We start from the raw sequence: 15,894 nt of genomic DNA, 5'->3' as shown, positions 1-15,894 counted from the left end.
ATTTCTACCTCCGGTCATTGTTTTTCCTCGTAAAAAGTTTAATACGATTATGCTCAATGGTGCTCCGCCAGGAACATTAGGACTAACTATTTCAAGTGGATGGATGACCGCCGAACTATTAGCAAAAGCTAATGGCATAATAATTTTAACCTTACCCCCACATACAAGCAATAAGATATAGACTTTGGACAAATAAGTTTTTTTCCTTAAAAACTATTACAATAGTGCGATTGATTCCAGGCTTCTTAACCACCCTGGCGTTCCTATGACACTATACCAAATACCAGAATGTACTGGTATTGCCCACTCAAAATCAATGACACCTGAAAATATTATGAACGGCTTCAAATCTACAGGTATATACCCTTTTAATAAACATATTTTTAGTGAAACTGATTTTCTATTATCATCGGTTACTGACAGACAAATTGATGATTTTGAAAACTATGACAGACAACAAGCTATGGTTGTACTAAAAGATTCTACCAATCACTTAGAAAATGCATCTGTATCTTCATCTTCAGTTAATATAGCTTCTAATTCACCTAATACAACCCAAGAATCTGAACCGAACTCAACTCTTGAAATACCATCGACATCAAAAAGTCCTTTTATTACCTCATTCGACATACGGGGTTTTCCTAAGGCCGCATCCGGAAAAAATTCAAATCGTAGACGGAAATCAAGGAAAAGTGTCATTTTAACTAGTACAGCAGAAATGAAAGCCAGGTGAAAGTGATTTAGAAACGAATTCCGGAAGTTTAGACACGAAAACTACGACCACACGAACTACGTTGTTCGTAGTTCTCTGGTTCAGAGTTGGCAGACTCTTCAGATGATGAATTAAGTTCTCCTATGATGCAGGAACAAAAGGATGACTCAGAATCTTATGCAATTACTGAAAATACTCTTTTGTGTTAGTGAAATTTGAGAACATTCATTATGCAGCCAAAATTTTGGAAAATTTAAACTCTCATGAATTTAAAATTTCATATTTGAGAAGAATTACGCAAGTTTCCAATTCATTTTACTTTCCAGATGTTCCTGATATTCATATGGGTTTGAAATCTGATTTTGTTGTTATTGCCATCACCTATATATACAGAAAACAAACGACTATCTTGCTATTATAGATTTGGTTTGGAGTATAACAATTTTATTGTACGGTAACTTGAAGAAATAATAAATTTTTTCTATTTAATCATTGTTTTTAACACGTTTCATTGTATACTACCTTATGCTTCAAACTGTACTACCGGTGGTACACATTGAAACAAATTCAGTATTGCATATTTCTGAAAGTTTTTAAGTTACTATTTTTACTTAGATTTCGATGTTAAAGTAAATTTTTTAAAAAATGTGTCAGTGTGTCTCCTACGCACAACACAATACGTTTACCGTTTGCATACATACGTTACAACATAAGACCGTTCATAACTGGATATTTTCGAATGGAGTCGAAAATTTGCCAAATTAATTCAAAGAGCTCTTTAAAAAAAGTCTTTCATGTTGCAACTAAAGTTAACATCCGTTTTTCTCTTTGTATTTATTTTGGTTAATACTATCTTGCAGTGTATGAACACAAGAAACGATTTAACCATTTTTGAAAATAATAACACAAGGTATTGTAAATATTTTTTTATTATAAAAATTCTCTTAGAGATATATAATTATTTACAAATAAAAGCATATATAATATGATTACAATTGCTGTACAATAAAATTTCTTGATCGGTCTATTGATTGGAACTGATATTGAGGTATATAATGTTGAACTATTGTGTGTAAACATGAGCAAAGTTGAACAATGTAGGTATTTTAGTGAAGTCAAATATCAGTTGATTAAATAATTTGAAAAAACCTTTTCCTAACGTCAATATATATGTCAATTTGGTATATACAGTTATATATCCATCAACGCATACTTATTAATTACGAAGGATATATAAAATCTCCCAGAACCCTTCTTAATTCCCCTTAAGATCAAAGAAATTCCCAAAATAAGAATTTAAATGACTTCACTATACAGTGGCAGTGTGAGTTGTGGTTTAGAATGATTTCATATTTACACATATATACATTAATAATATAAGCTATTCATTCCATCATAAAATATATTCAGCACAAGCGAGATACTTATTAGATATACGGATGGATTTTTATTTTATTATTTTTTTATAAAATTTTTATTGATCACTTTTAAGGCGTCTGTACCAAATAATCAAATACCAAATCTAGATTGTCTGTATTTGGACAAACATCTATACAAACATATGTTAGTTAATAAAATTGTTGAGATATTTATCCATCATCGATTAAATTGATAATTTGAATTTACTATATATACTAGGGAATAAAATGCAACTCTACATATAAAAATTTTATTTACAAATAACATTAAATTATAAATATAATAAATTCGATCATGTAGTATTGACTATATGGCACAGTTTGACCTTCTATTTTTTTGGAATTAAACATTGCAAAAAAAATCACAAAATATAATTAAAACAATCACAAATGCGAGTGCCTATAATAATTACATATAAGTCACACAAATAGAAAGATATGAATGAAAATTACAGTATAATTAACTTTTTATATTGCATTGAGGTTTACTTACTATCCTACTGTAGTATTAATTAGAAAAACCTATATTTTGTACAATTAAATTAGTATTAAGTCGTAAATAGAGGAATAAGTCCATAAAAATAAATTGGGGTTTAGTTACACATCACAGTAAAATTTAAATTATTTACAAAATCCTAGCTGTAAAAAACGAATTAATTAAAACTTAAAAGGTTGTGGGAACTAAAAACCATTTCTAAGTAAAATTTAAATTTGCTTTTATTTTATAACAGCGATAAAAACAAATCCAACTTTTTAATATATCTAAATAAATACTTTTATAAATTATTTTATTTTATAATTCTGTTAAAACAATGAAAATATTTCAATTACATCTTATGGACTTAGACCTACTTCTCTTTAAAGAGAAGTCTCTTTAAAGAGAAAGTTACAGTCTTTGAAGTATTGTCTGTTGCACAATTTCTTTCTTTTAAATGCTGAGATTCCAAAATAATTTATACTGGTAACTAAATAATTATAATTTAGATTACAGGTAGTTTTGAAAATATTCTTATATTTTTGACGGTTTCATGATCATAGGAATGTTATGAATACATGTTAAGTTATGTTTGAGAGTTTAAATTGAAAATTTTATATTCAACATCAAAATGTTATTCCAAATGAAATATTCAAGCAATAATTTTAGAGTAACTGCAACATAACGAGTAATATGGTGGTAGTATATACAAAATTTGTGCAACAGATTCAGATATTGAAGTGTTAGGTAAATAATTTATAAACTATGATTTCAACCGATTTGGATAAAATCAAAACCAGGAACAAAAATTATGTATGTACAATGACTAAGAAGTTTCAAAGATTTCAATTAAGGTCACCCAGTGTTCTAGGCTTTTGGCGCAGGACCAGACTGAAACATTAACCAATTTTATCATTTTGATTTAAAATGTTTATAAACAAAAGTGGTAACTAACGTAATGCACAAGACAAAAATGCATTTCTTGATTAAAAATGGAACTATTTTGTTTTAAGAAGGATTTCAGAGTTGAAAAGTTGATTTTTAGGTTAGGTTAGCTTGTATTCTAACAGGTGGTTTATTGAGTAGTGATATTTAGTGAATTATAATAAAAAGTAGTGTTTTGGTCTGTTCCCGCAATTCAAAAATAACCAAAAATGCTTTATACTCTATTGTTTCTCACTTAAAGCGTAATTTATTGCCTTCCCCCGAAGTTTTTCATGACATTTCATCATTCATTTTATTCTTCTATCATTCCTCTCTTCTATTTTATCCTGCACGTCCACGCTTCGAGTTTGGGAAAATAGATCCAGTCACAGAAAATCGCACGTCATATTATACACCGATCACAAAATGGCTAACGGACAATATAATGTAATTCAAGTTTTCGGAATTAACTATGAGAGATAACAAAATTAGGAATCGTTACGGGTTTGTACAAAAATTAAAAGTAGAAGGTAAGAAAAGTTGAAATGCATTAGTGAAAGTTGCCGTCTTATGGTAACCATTTTGTGTTTAAAATAAGTCGATCCAATTTCCAAACCTCATTACCGCACAGAAAATTATTAAAAAATAAAGTTTTTTATTTAAGGTACGAATTAAAATTTTAAAAATGTATATGGAAGCTCTAGTTAAATTTTATATCACTGGCACTTTATTTCTTTTGTCAAAAGTGAATGTCATGCACATCCGTAGGAGTTAAAGCGGTACTATGCTCCTGGTTTTTCTCCATAGGGGGAGGAGTTGATTCTCCAGGTCTCAGCGTGGCGTCGTAAGACGTCACAACTTCTTGGCTTTGGACTTCTTGCTCTAAGTAGGATGAGTCTCTGATCATCTTGTCGATCAGTGTTAAGCACTGTTGGATGTAATCCTAGAACAAAATAATACTCAGTTAGGACCTGATATTTCAAAATTACTATTGTGGTAAGAACTATATCCTCCATATTTTAAAGTTTGATTAATTTTGTAAATTATAATTTAGAAATATACAAAAAAAAGTAAAAAAAGGTAATTAAAACTAGTAAGTAAATAATAATATTTAAATAGTTGGAAAACAAATTTCTGAATGTTTGTTATTTAGAATTGAATTTAGAAATTGTTGAATTTGCAGATCGCTAAGTGGGTTATTAGGTAACATAAACACGAAAAAATGTGTGCACTGATTGTCTTCATTGCAATATTGATAGTAATTGGAAAATTGTTTATAAATATAACATATGGTAACAAACCCAAATAATAACTTTTGTACGTGATTATGAAAATCATACACTTATTATTAAATGCAAAAAAAAACAGGAACGGAAATATAGTAAGTATCATAGAAAGAGGCGATGATAACATTATTTGATAAAATTATAATTGAAATATGAATAATTAGTCATAAACAAAAAGAAAGAATGACAACAAAAGAGAAAAACTAGAAAGATGTGGACGAATCGGTTAAAGAATATTCTCGATGAAAATGAAACAAAAAAATATAAATTAAAAGTACAGAATAAAGGAAAGCCTACAATAATTATAAGAAAATACAATTATATTGTTATTCTTTTGTTGTAAATACAAGAATACTTCCTTCCTGTCTATAATTCTGGTATTAAATATTAGAAATTTGTAATTGCATACCTTTTCTATATTTGTTATTTCAGTCAGTCTCTGTAAGAGGTCTTCTAGACTACGGCCACTTTTGTAGATCCATCCTACACCACACAATGCAGATGCTATACTTGCACATGCAATAATACTTGGGTGGTACCTTGAAAAAGTGAATTCTGAAAAAAAAAATTCTTTAATAGTACAGTGAAAGAAGGCCTCAAATGTGTTTATTGTGTAAATTATTTTAGGTTGTTAGGATGATTTGTAAAAGATACAAAAATCAACTACGTGAAAAGTGTTAAATAATGTTCATAATAGTAAAGAAAAATAAAATAATTGCTTCAGTTGACCATTTATTAATGTATTGTAGACAAACTAAATTAAATATGGTACTACAATGAGATTTTTGTTGCAGTTTAGACAATAATCTGCAATAAAAAATAAATGCTCGTCGTACTACAGCCTTTGGAGATTAAGAAAGCCTACGAAAAAAACTAGTCTAAACAGCTCGTATGTGTTTTTATGACACAAATCTAGTCTTCTATTTTTTATTTCCCAACCATGTATGATGAAAAACTGAAAAAGTATGCGTTCGTAATACTATCTTTGAATATTTTCTTTCATAGTACACTTTAAACAAATATATATATATATATATATATATATATATATATATATATATATATATATATATATATATATATCGGAAGTTGATCCCGAAGAGTTTATTTATTCCTAAGATTGACCCTCCTTGTATACACAAGGAATGGGCGCATGAGGCAGACCTTGAAAATATGCCCAGTTTGGGTCGTGAGAAATGTTGCAGCGCCAAGATGCATTCCATTCGGCGAACTTCTACTTCTTCTTTCAAAAGCATTCGACAGACGCGTAGAGATGGACATTGCAGTTTCACTATATAATGTGTATGTCGGAACTATTCCAAAGGCCGTATATTTTGTATTAGATATGTATGATATTACCGAGAAGATACTCTGAACATAAAATTTCAATGAAGCAAGGATAGAAAATACTTATACCTATTCCTTTGTAAATCGTGTAAACTTTTTAGTAATTTCAGTAAATTACACACTAAAATTCGATGCGAGGTAAAGTGAACAGACATATTTAAAATTAATATGAATCTGAGGTTAAGAAAGAAATTAATGAAAAATATTCATTGACTAGCACTGCTTTGAAACCAATCTTTCGAAGTGATACTGTTACGTAGTAACTATTACAAAAATAATGTTCCCATCTCTACACACTTCTGCACATTTCTTCTCTCGCTCAGTGCTTCTGCCACTTTTTATGGCCTATTTAAATACGAAAGGGAATCACATTTGCCCTTATTTGTTTTTATTATAATCTACTATTGATGTACGTTTAGCACTACCATTATCGGCGAAACCTGTATAAAACAATTTGATCCAAGAACTATATCGTACTGCAGTGAAGTTTCCAGAAAATGTCATTTGGTTCATTAGTCTGTAATTGCTAGCATTGGTGCCAACGCGTTACTGAAATATCTAGCCAATTACTCTGACTAATACGAGGATGTTATGAATATTTCGTTTATATTTTGTATTACAAGTGTATTTTGGGATATAGTTTGTGAAAGTAGGAAGAGGGAACAGTAATTAGATTTTTTATTTATGAAAAAAAGGTTACCGGATATTTTTCTGGTTTTCGCTTCCGTATTCTGATTTTAGTGATCGTTCTCAAGAATTCTATTCTAGAAAATCATTTTTGTTATTACCAACATATATTGTATTGGTTATTTTAATTTTAATACAAAACTCGACCATTATCATCCCATGAACGGCCTAGGTTATCTAATTGATGCAATAAAAGGTCCCATTACAACTACACTTTGTCGACTTCAGAGCTCTTCGGTCCACTCAATTATGGACAATTTTAACGCTCATTATAATGGCAGAATCAACTACAGATAAATATACGATACCGCAACGAGATTTACAGAGATCTACATGCATTTTAATTATCAGTTGCCAGATTGTTGTCGGTTTGCAAAGATAAAATGTCTAGTACCTCATTGCGAATTTAACCAGGAGAACACGATGTTTACCTAATGTATAAAAGAACAAAATGTGAAGCCTTCTACATTCTGTTCATACAACGAAAAAAGCATCCTGATAGAATTTTAATTATATGCGAATGGACTTATCTACATTTTCGTATATCATTAAACATCATTTTGAAGAAAAAATGTGCATGCTTACATTTTACACTTTCGACCATTTTGTTCTTACGAATTCACTTAAGAAATTGACGACTAACTGCCTTTTGTTGCTGCATGTCGCGCGATAAGTTTTAAATCTAGTCGCTTGGCTAACTTTGTACCTGTACTACAACGACCCACTCATTGCACCCATATGTAATCATCGACTCAAATATCATTACTTAAACATAGTAGCTACACTGAAGTAATATGTTATGAAGAGTTTGGTACGACAAAAATAGAATACAGTGAGACAAGGCAAGATAAAAAAGGAGTAACGAAAAATTAAATTATGCCAATATGTTATATTATTGAGCCCAAGACTACAAACGAAGTGTCCAAAAATCACCGAAGACATAAATGAAGAAATATACATAGTGCATATATACCTATTAACAAGCATTAGAATTTAAGCTTTATTTATATACCCTTTTAAACATAATGAAAAATGATTGCACATTTCATATCTTTTAAGAATTTTATACCAACTGACACATTTTTAACAGTTCAGTGGGAACGACACGTTTATCGCTTGCTTTCATATAATCTGGAATTAAGAAGATTTAGAAATTATGTCAGTCATTTATTGCCACCAGACGTGAAAACAGTTGTTAGCTGTGAAGCCATAAGGACGTTATAAATAATTTTTGTTAAGTGCTTCACGTTGTGCGAGGAAAAGTGGAATTTTATTGGAGCAGTTTCTTTTAATTGTCGAAGGACATGCGAACCATTTTTAACAGTCAGTTTAAATGGTAGTACTGTCATAAATATGATTGTTATCGAATAACATTAAACATACTTCGAAATCGAAGAGGAAGATCAGTAAGCTACTATATTGAGCATAACTACGTGGTGTTAAGTAGCACTTGTCGTTCACTTTGCAAGAATAAAACGAAATTGATTGACAGAAAAATTACTCATCATCTTGTAATAAAATTAAAGAAAAATATGAGCATATCATTCCATCGATGTATCCATAATAACAGAAACATTAATTCATAATATCTGGATACAATACTAGAATAAATAACAGCATGCTGAGGAGTGACTTGACATTAGCTTGACTTAAAGACTGAAACTCTTTAGGTTTAACTGACAAATGACGTTTGACAGACAGGTAAACGACGTAAATATGGCAGCTAACGTCTTTGAAAAAGCTTTGTAATAGTTTTGAACAATGATTACATGGTAACTTTGGAGTGATTGACTGTTAAGAGAAACGTGTTTGTCCCTTAAATTTTATAATAATGATCATTTTATTCTTGAAGTTTTATTCTTATCAGTTGATATAATATTATGAGTAGAATTCAGGAATGAGCACAGTATAGGTATATCGAAGAAAAACTACATGTACTTATTTTTAGACTAAAAATATTCTTTAATTAACCAATACACGAAAACTATTGACACAACTGGCAACATGTCTGGTCAGTAAAAATTCTTCCTACCAATAGTAAATATTGAAGGATATTCTTATAGCAGACAATTTAGAGAGCCTGTGCGTGAATGAATTTCGTTCCTTTTATTTTCACCGCAGCCTTATCTTTGCAGGGTCGAACTTACATCAATTTTTCCGCATATACATTAGCAATTATTAAACTGATTGCAGGTATACTGCTGGCACCTAATAATCAGTGTCGGGGCCTCCAAACAGGTCTTAATATTTTAGATGCTTATAAAAATGGGTATTGATTATTTCTTTGTCGGCAATTGCGGTTTTTTGATATTGATCTCCGTACTAAGTGACTTTTGGGATGCTATTTAGTAGGATCCTATGAACAAAAATACTTAAAACGTACATGCAAGACGATTGAAGAACAAGGTTAAAGTTTGAGTATAGTTCGTATCGATATGATTGAACTTTATTTGGTAATTGGAGAAAGTTACAAATAAATTTCAAGTACCCATTTGTAATTTCTACTCTGCAGTTATCTGATTTCCACTCTGGATATATGTTCAAAGATGACCATTTACAGGCGGTGACGACAACGGTGGAACCGTGAAACAACCAAAACTATCCCAGGAGGGCTTAAAAAACCTAACAACGATGACGAAAAACAAAAAGAAAAGTGTATTTCTTCTATTTTAATAAGGAAATTTTAAGCAAAATTTTGGGTATAGTAAAAGAAGATATTCTTGAAATAGGAAGAGTTTCGCTTTTAAAAATTATACGGGAATTAAACTTTAGGCCGGGAAAACAATCTAAAATCTCAATTAATATAAAAAAGATGGAATTATATTTCGAGTTGAAATTATTTAAGAAAAATAAGAGTTTTGTCTAATAAAAATAATATTCTTACTATTTTTGATAAAATGTGGCTAAACGGAGTTTATACAGTTGGAAAGATATGTCCTTCATAATAGTAGTAAACTCTACAAAACAATAATCCACCTAGTGCTAATATATGGCTCAGAGACCTGGGCTCTAACAAAAAGTAATGAAAACACGTTAGGATGTTTCGAAAGAAAAGTACTAAAGTGAATCTATGTCGCGGTGAATGACAGTGGAGTGTGGAGAAGACGATACAACTACTACAAACGCTCCTTGATAGACCCATTGGTCAGAGAAGAAGAGAAAGACCCAGAACAAGGTTCCTTCATGATAATATCGATGAATACATGAGAAATATGAATACATGAGAAAATGATATACGTGCAGAATATGCGAAGCAATTTTATTGCTACAGAAATAAACTTAAAATAAAAATATTGTGTTAATGATGTCAAACTATTTTTTCATTCAATGCATACTTGCATACTTTATAAGATACATCGCTCATCAATAAATCTAGAGATCCATTTCTATTTTCTATTGTATTTTGAACTTTAACAAAACCAGGACGGCAAATAAAGAAAGCTTAGTTCGAATAGCATTGGAAATTTATATTTTATCCACTTGTAAGCGTTTTTCAAAGTGTAGGCGCAAAATTTCGGGCCAATGCTTTTTAAATCCATTCATTTTTTTTTGAATCCTGAGAAAACTAATAAGTATCTATTTTTGAAAAATTTAACGCATAATGAAAGATTACATTATTACCGAAGGCCGAAAGTCCCTGAAAACTTCTATAATGTTTATTTTAGTAAGTTACAGGGTGAAACAAAAAAAAGAGAAAGTGTGATTTTTAATTTCAAATATCTTATTCAAAAGAAACTCTTTGTTGATTCTAAGGGACTTTCAGCCCTCGGTAATAATGTAGTCTTTCATTCTGCGTTCAAATTTTTCAAAAATATTTATTAGTTTTCTCAGGATTCGAAAAAGATGAATGCATTTAAAAATCATTGGCCCGAAATTTTGCGCCTACGCTCTTAACAGATAGAATTTAGGTAGATCTATTTAGATCTGTTAACACCAAATAAAGTGTATTGATAACGCGGTGATTCTTGAATTTACAAATGTCAACAATAAATAATGTCCGTTAATATTGCTATAATTTTTTGACTGGTCCTCGTATTGATAATTGAATATTTGTGATATAACTTGTTTTCAACATGTTTTTAGTAAATAAAAGTCACATTATATTTTATGAGTGTGTCATATTATAGACAATTCACATGCGGGCCTCAACCTTAAAGGACAAGAAGAACTCCGGAATTTGTTAAACTCGACTGACCACTTTATAAATATTTAAATTACTCAAAAAGTTGATGAATCAAATCTGATTACTAGTTTATTCTGAGAACTATAAATTTTTAATTCATCACAGCTGTTTTAGGCCTGTACCTAACTTTATAATATAAACTAAGGTAAATTCTTCGGATTTTTATTAAAGTCTCGATCGCTATCTGTTAGTTGCCTGGATAGTTGCTCTGCTTTTCTATAGTGTATCGACGTTTTTTTACTTTTTTTTTAACTAAAATTCAAACAACCCGAGAGTTTAATTTCTTCGGCATATACGAGTAAATTTGCCAAAAAAATAAATTTGATAAGTAATCAAAGAATTAATTAATTTGTATTTTTTTCTCTGAAAGCCGTCTGTTCCCATCAGTTGTACTTCTGCCAATTGGCTTATTGTACATCTTACATTAACTATACTACAAGTTCTCGGGACTTCGGAAGATACTATATACAAGCTCTCCGTCAACATCCGGTATACTTCTTGTTTGGCCCTCGTATCAAAGCTTCTAATTGCAACAGCAATTTCTGCCGATAGCCGAACTTACGCTAAAGTTTGCCCAAAAAAAAAATTACTCAATTCCGAGTCCTCTTCTAGCTACTAGGCTTCTTTTTGTCTTATTCCCAAGAATTGTGGCATCCCTTAGGCAACACTTTTTCACAATACAATTCTCATCTTATGATGAGTCCGTTGTGATGTGGCTGTCTGGTGATTGTCTTATGTGTATTTTGTGTTTGTGTCTACAAATCTACAGTCAACGGCAGCTGCAGCATCTATTTCATGTTTTCAGTTGATTCAAGGGTATCAATTTGATTATACCTTATTTACACCCGCCCTAATATACCCACCGTTACCTATTAGCCATTGGGACACGCCGTGTCTGTGATGAGAACTTACCCGTCTAGTGTGTCCAGCGCGGATTCTCATAGCTCAGACTCCTTAGACCGGCACGGACTAAATTTGTATATTATTTTGTCGTATCTCCTAGATTGTACAGGTGACATAAATAAGAAATTTTTAAATTTCTAGCTCTAATATAGGAAATAGAACATGTTTGTTCATGTAATTTGTAATTGTGCAGGTAAATTATAGTAAATGGTAATTGTAAAGAAAAAGAAAATATAGTATGTTAGTCCATTATGGAGAATTTACCTTGTTTATTTTATTATATTGCGCCATCGATTTTATTGTTTTGTTAGCTAGACTAGTCTAAGTCATCTAAGTTTAGCCAGCAGAAACAACGACAAACGTATTTTACTAAACACATAAAACTCACAAAATTCTGTTGATGCCTGCCAAATAAAGTGTTGAAAGCTCATGGAGAAAACTATTCCGTCAATTTAGAAGCACACGTTCTAATACCGGCCTACTAGATACCAGAATTTTGGCAACTGTGTTGGCCTCGTCGATTTTAGATACAAGGTTATCCCCGAATAATGACGTCAGAGGTCGACGAACTAAAATTTCAAGGGGTCTTGCAAATTAATTTCGGTCATATTGTAGAATTGGTACAAATTAATATAAAACAATCGACATCCGCCGCTTTTAAAGCAGAGTTGCCAAAATGTGCGAAATTTGATGAATGTTAAAGAAATTTATTGTTTATAAATACAAAAAAAAAATAAAATCAAGCAATTCGATTAAATGTAGGATTGCTGACTAACCCACAATTACTTAAAATAATCATCTCTTACGTATTTATTTACTATGGTAATTAGTCCATTTAAACTTCGATCGCTACTTGGCGTATTTTTTTTTAAGTTACACTACTACAGTAACTATTCCACAGTGGAGGTCATAGTTCAGTCGCAAGGTACTGGTTTACCAAACGGGACGGTCCGGGTTCGATCCCAGCACAGACATCAGACATTTTTCAATTTCTAATTTCACTGAGCCTCCACCTTACTTCGGAGGACACGTAAAGCCGTCAGTCCGGGCTACGTAAGTAGTCGTTAACTAAGTAGTAGTTAATTACTCTACACATTGGTTCTAATGGTTTTTTCTTTCAAGCCTTCTTTAATGGTTTAAAAGTGATGGCCATGGTTACATTTTTTTAGATTGTGTAAGAAGCATATATTATAAGTGTAAAGTAAAAGTACCGGCTTTATAACGCTACTCTGGCGTACACGCACTATATTTTCATTATTTTTCATTATATATTTCCATTAGATATTTTCCAAATGTTATACTATTAGACGAGTTCTTACTATACATGAATAACAGAACAAACAAAAAATAGGAATAATATACGGAAAGTGTGAATAACATTTTAATGAAGTTAATAATACTAGCAGTATATGTATTTCTTTAAATCCTTGATAACCAATTGAATTGGCAACCCTGTTTCAGAGGTTTCTTTCGCAGAAACATCAAGACCAACATTGTTTCCAGACGTATAATGGTAACATTATTGGATCTAAATATTATCACAGCTGTTTTTAACTCGTTATTTGATATGCCACTTCCTCTGTATTTTTGCGAGTCGTACCCCATACAATGATATGGATAGTTTTTTGACGGAAATTACTCTATTACGCATACCCACATGTTGAGTATCGGTGGAATTATCCAAAAAAATGCTAATGACTTTTTGATTCTTAATGAACGGGTGTACGAAAGTGTTTCAAACAATTTTTTTTAAGGAAAAAATATGATACTGGGTCGAAAATTAATGTTTTACAGACAAATTTGTCGGTAGTTGGCAGCATATCTGAAGATCAAATTAAGGTTATATATGAAATAATTTAAAATTATTCGGTAAAAAGAAGAGACATAAATTGTAAGTATGTGACAAACAATTTTGTTAATTTAGCTAATGGAGATTAAATAATTATTTCTTGTTTTTAAAATCTGCGGCACAAATGTCTAATCATAATATATTATACAGGCATAATCAAAAATATAAACATCGGTAATAAAAACGACTATTTTTGCAGTTAATCGAACATCCTGTATGAACAATTCTACGCGTCGCATCAGTACGTGATATCTTTGTCACAGGGAATGCTGAACTACGTGCTGACGGAAATGTAAATAAGTAATCAAGAGTGCGTAGGTTATGGCACCAGAATGACCAACAACCATTATTCCAGACAACATAAAGTTACTAAAGGCCACAAGCGCCACAAAGGGGTTAGAACACTGTCGTAAGGTTTCCATGCCAAAAGAGTTATTTTGATGCTATATTATCTAGAATTATCTTCATATTTATATTTATTCCCTGCGTTTTATATGGAATACTGTATTTGATCTTTTTCATTTCTTAAATAATTGTGAAGTTATTACGGTAACTGTAAAGTTTACATATGATTTTTTTCAATAGAAGAACAGGATATATGAAAAGTTAGAAATATGTTGCCAAAAATATTTCCTGTGGAAATTTTTTAGAAGGTACACATTTCATACAGCAAACTTTCTGTCAGTTAAATACTTAATTTTAAAGCACTTTCAAGAATTTAATTTCAATATGATGTGATATTTTCAGGGCATGCTAAGTCGTCTGCGTCCCCATAGAAAATATGAGTCGGCACCTCTGATTCGATGAATGAAATGGGCATGAAGGAAAGGCGATCTGAATTGTTTTGAACAAAATCAGGGCGGGCTGGGGACCGTTCAGGCGGGGCCACCCGCATAATGTTTACCAGGCACTGAAACGGACAGAGATGGAGATACCGTGTGAATTGGCGCTCAAGAGTCTGTACCATAACAGACCAATAAACTTTGTTATGTGGTGCCGGTATGGATGCATCCTCAACTGCACAAGAAGAATACTTTTTAAATGCCAGTGTTTTGAATATCAAAACGTGTAATGTATGCCATAGGCACCATATATATTATATATTACCATGGCATTGTCATAACCAGAAGGGATGAATCTTTCAAAAAATTATTTTGGTAAATAATATTTTCACATAATGAACGAAACGAAAATAAAAACTGTAAAAATTTAAATGAAAAATAGGTTTAAGAATAACATGAAGAACAATGACCAATATGGGTTTTAAACAAGAACGATTGTACAATCATTGTAAATTTTTATTACTATTTTGATATCATACAAGCTGTTTGCAATTTACTCTGAATACATCATTTAAATAAAAGGACGGAGAGAAGAGAAATTTAAATGAAGGGGCAAAGAAAAAGAAGTTCAAAGAAATAAGTAGAAAAGGTTAACTTCAATAAATTAAAAAATGCAAATATGGAGGAGAAAAAATATGACACATTGAATGAACAACAAACAAGAAAGCATGGTAAAGTAACATAATATTATAATCTACAGGTTAGATGAATTTCAAAAATAACTAAATTATACAAAAGCATACGCTGGAGAAAAACAGAGAGTGAAAAAATTAAAAGATCAAGAAAACGGTGGAAAAAGGTGTAATAGAAAACCCGATGATCAGAGAAAATTATCGACAAGCTAATGGTCCTAAAAAGACCAAAAAACAGTGGAAAAAAGATATGATAGAAAATCTAATGATTGGAGAAAATTAACAACCAAGCATAAAAATTGTCTTAAGTGTGCTGTGTAAGACGTCAACTGAGAACTAAGAACAAGGTCTTCGTCTCACTAAAAATATATTCTGTAAAAAAAACTACAGCAAAATAATAATGAAATTAATGAAGAGTGAGTGACCAATATAATTATTACAGAAAATGTAACTTTTTACATTAAGGTTCATAGATCATTTTTTGAAATTATGTGCAATTGTCCGCGATTCTGCAAGAATACCAACACCCACAGCATTCCTAAAGTTACAGTTTTCGTTTTGCTAAAGACTGAAGACAATAGGCTTTGGTATTGAATTCTTTCGTACTAATTATATTTTTAATAAAGTTCTATATAT

The 15,894-nt window shown here is 31.0% G+C and overlaps 1 protein-coding gene across 1 annotated transcript in view; it reads right to left on the bottom strand.

The window, feature by feature from the left end:
- Positions 1-2,367: 2,367 nt before the first annotated feature.
- The window catches only part of LOC140452836 (G1/S-specific cyclin-D3-like), a 52,948-nt gene continuing 39,421 nt past the window's right edge, over positions 2,368-15,894 (bottom strand). Inside the window, exons 4-5 of the mRNA XM_072547168.1 lie at positions 5,225-5,370; positions 2,368-4,472 (exon numbers count right to left, since the gene is read on the bottom strand). Coding sequence (XP_072403269.1) covers positions 4,269-4,472; positions 5,225-5,370 — 350 coding nt within the window. The 3' untranslated portion in view covers positions 2,368-4,268. The remainder of the gene's footprint in view (positions 4,473-5,224; positions 5,371-15,894) is intronic.

Source organism: Diabrotica undecimpunctata, chromosome 1, assembly GCF_040954645.1.
Source record: "Diabrotica undecimpunctata isolate CICGRU chromosome 1, icDiaUnde3, whole genome shotgun sequence".
NCBI classification, from domain to species: Eukaryota; Metazoa; Arthropoda; class Insecta; order Coleoptera; family Chrysomelidae; genus Diabrotica; species Diabrotica undecimpunctata.
The sequence above is the reverse complement of the archived record's forward strand: the minus strand, read 5'-3'. Positions and strand labels throughout refer to the sequence as shown.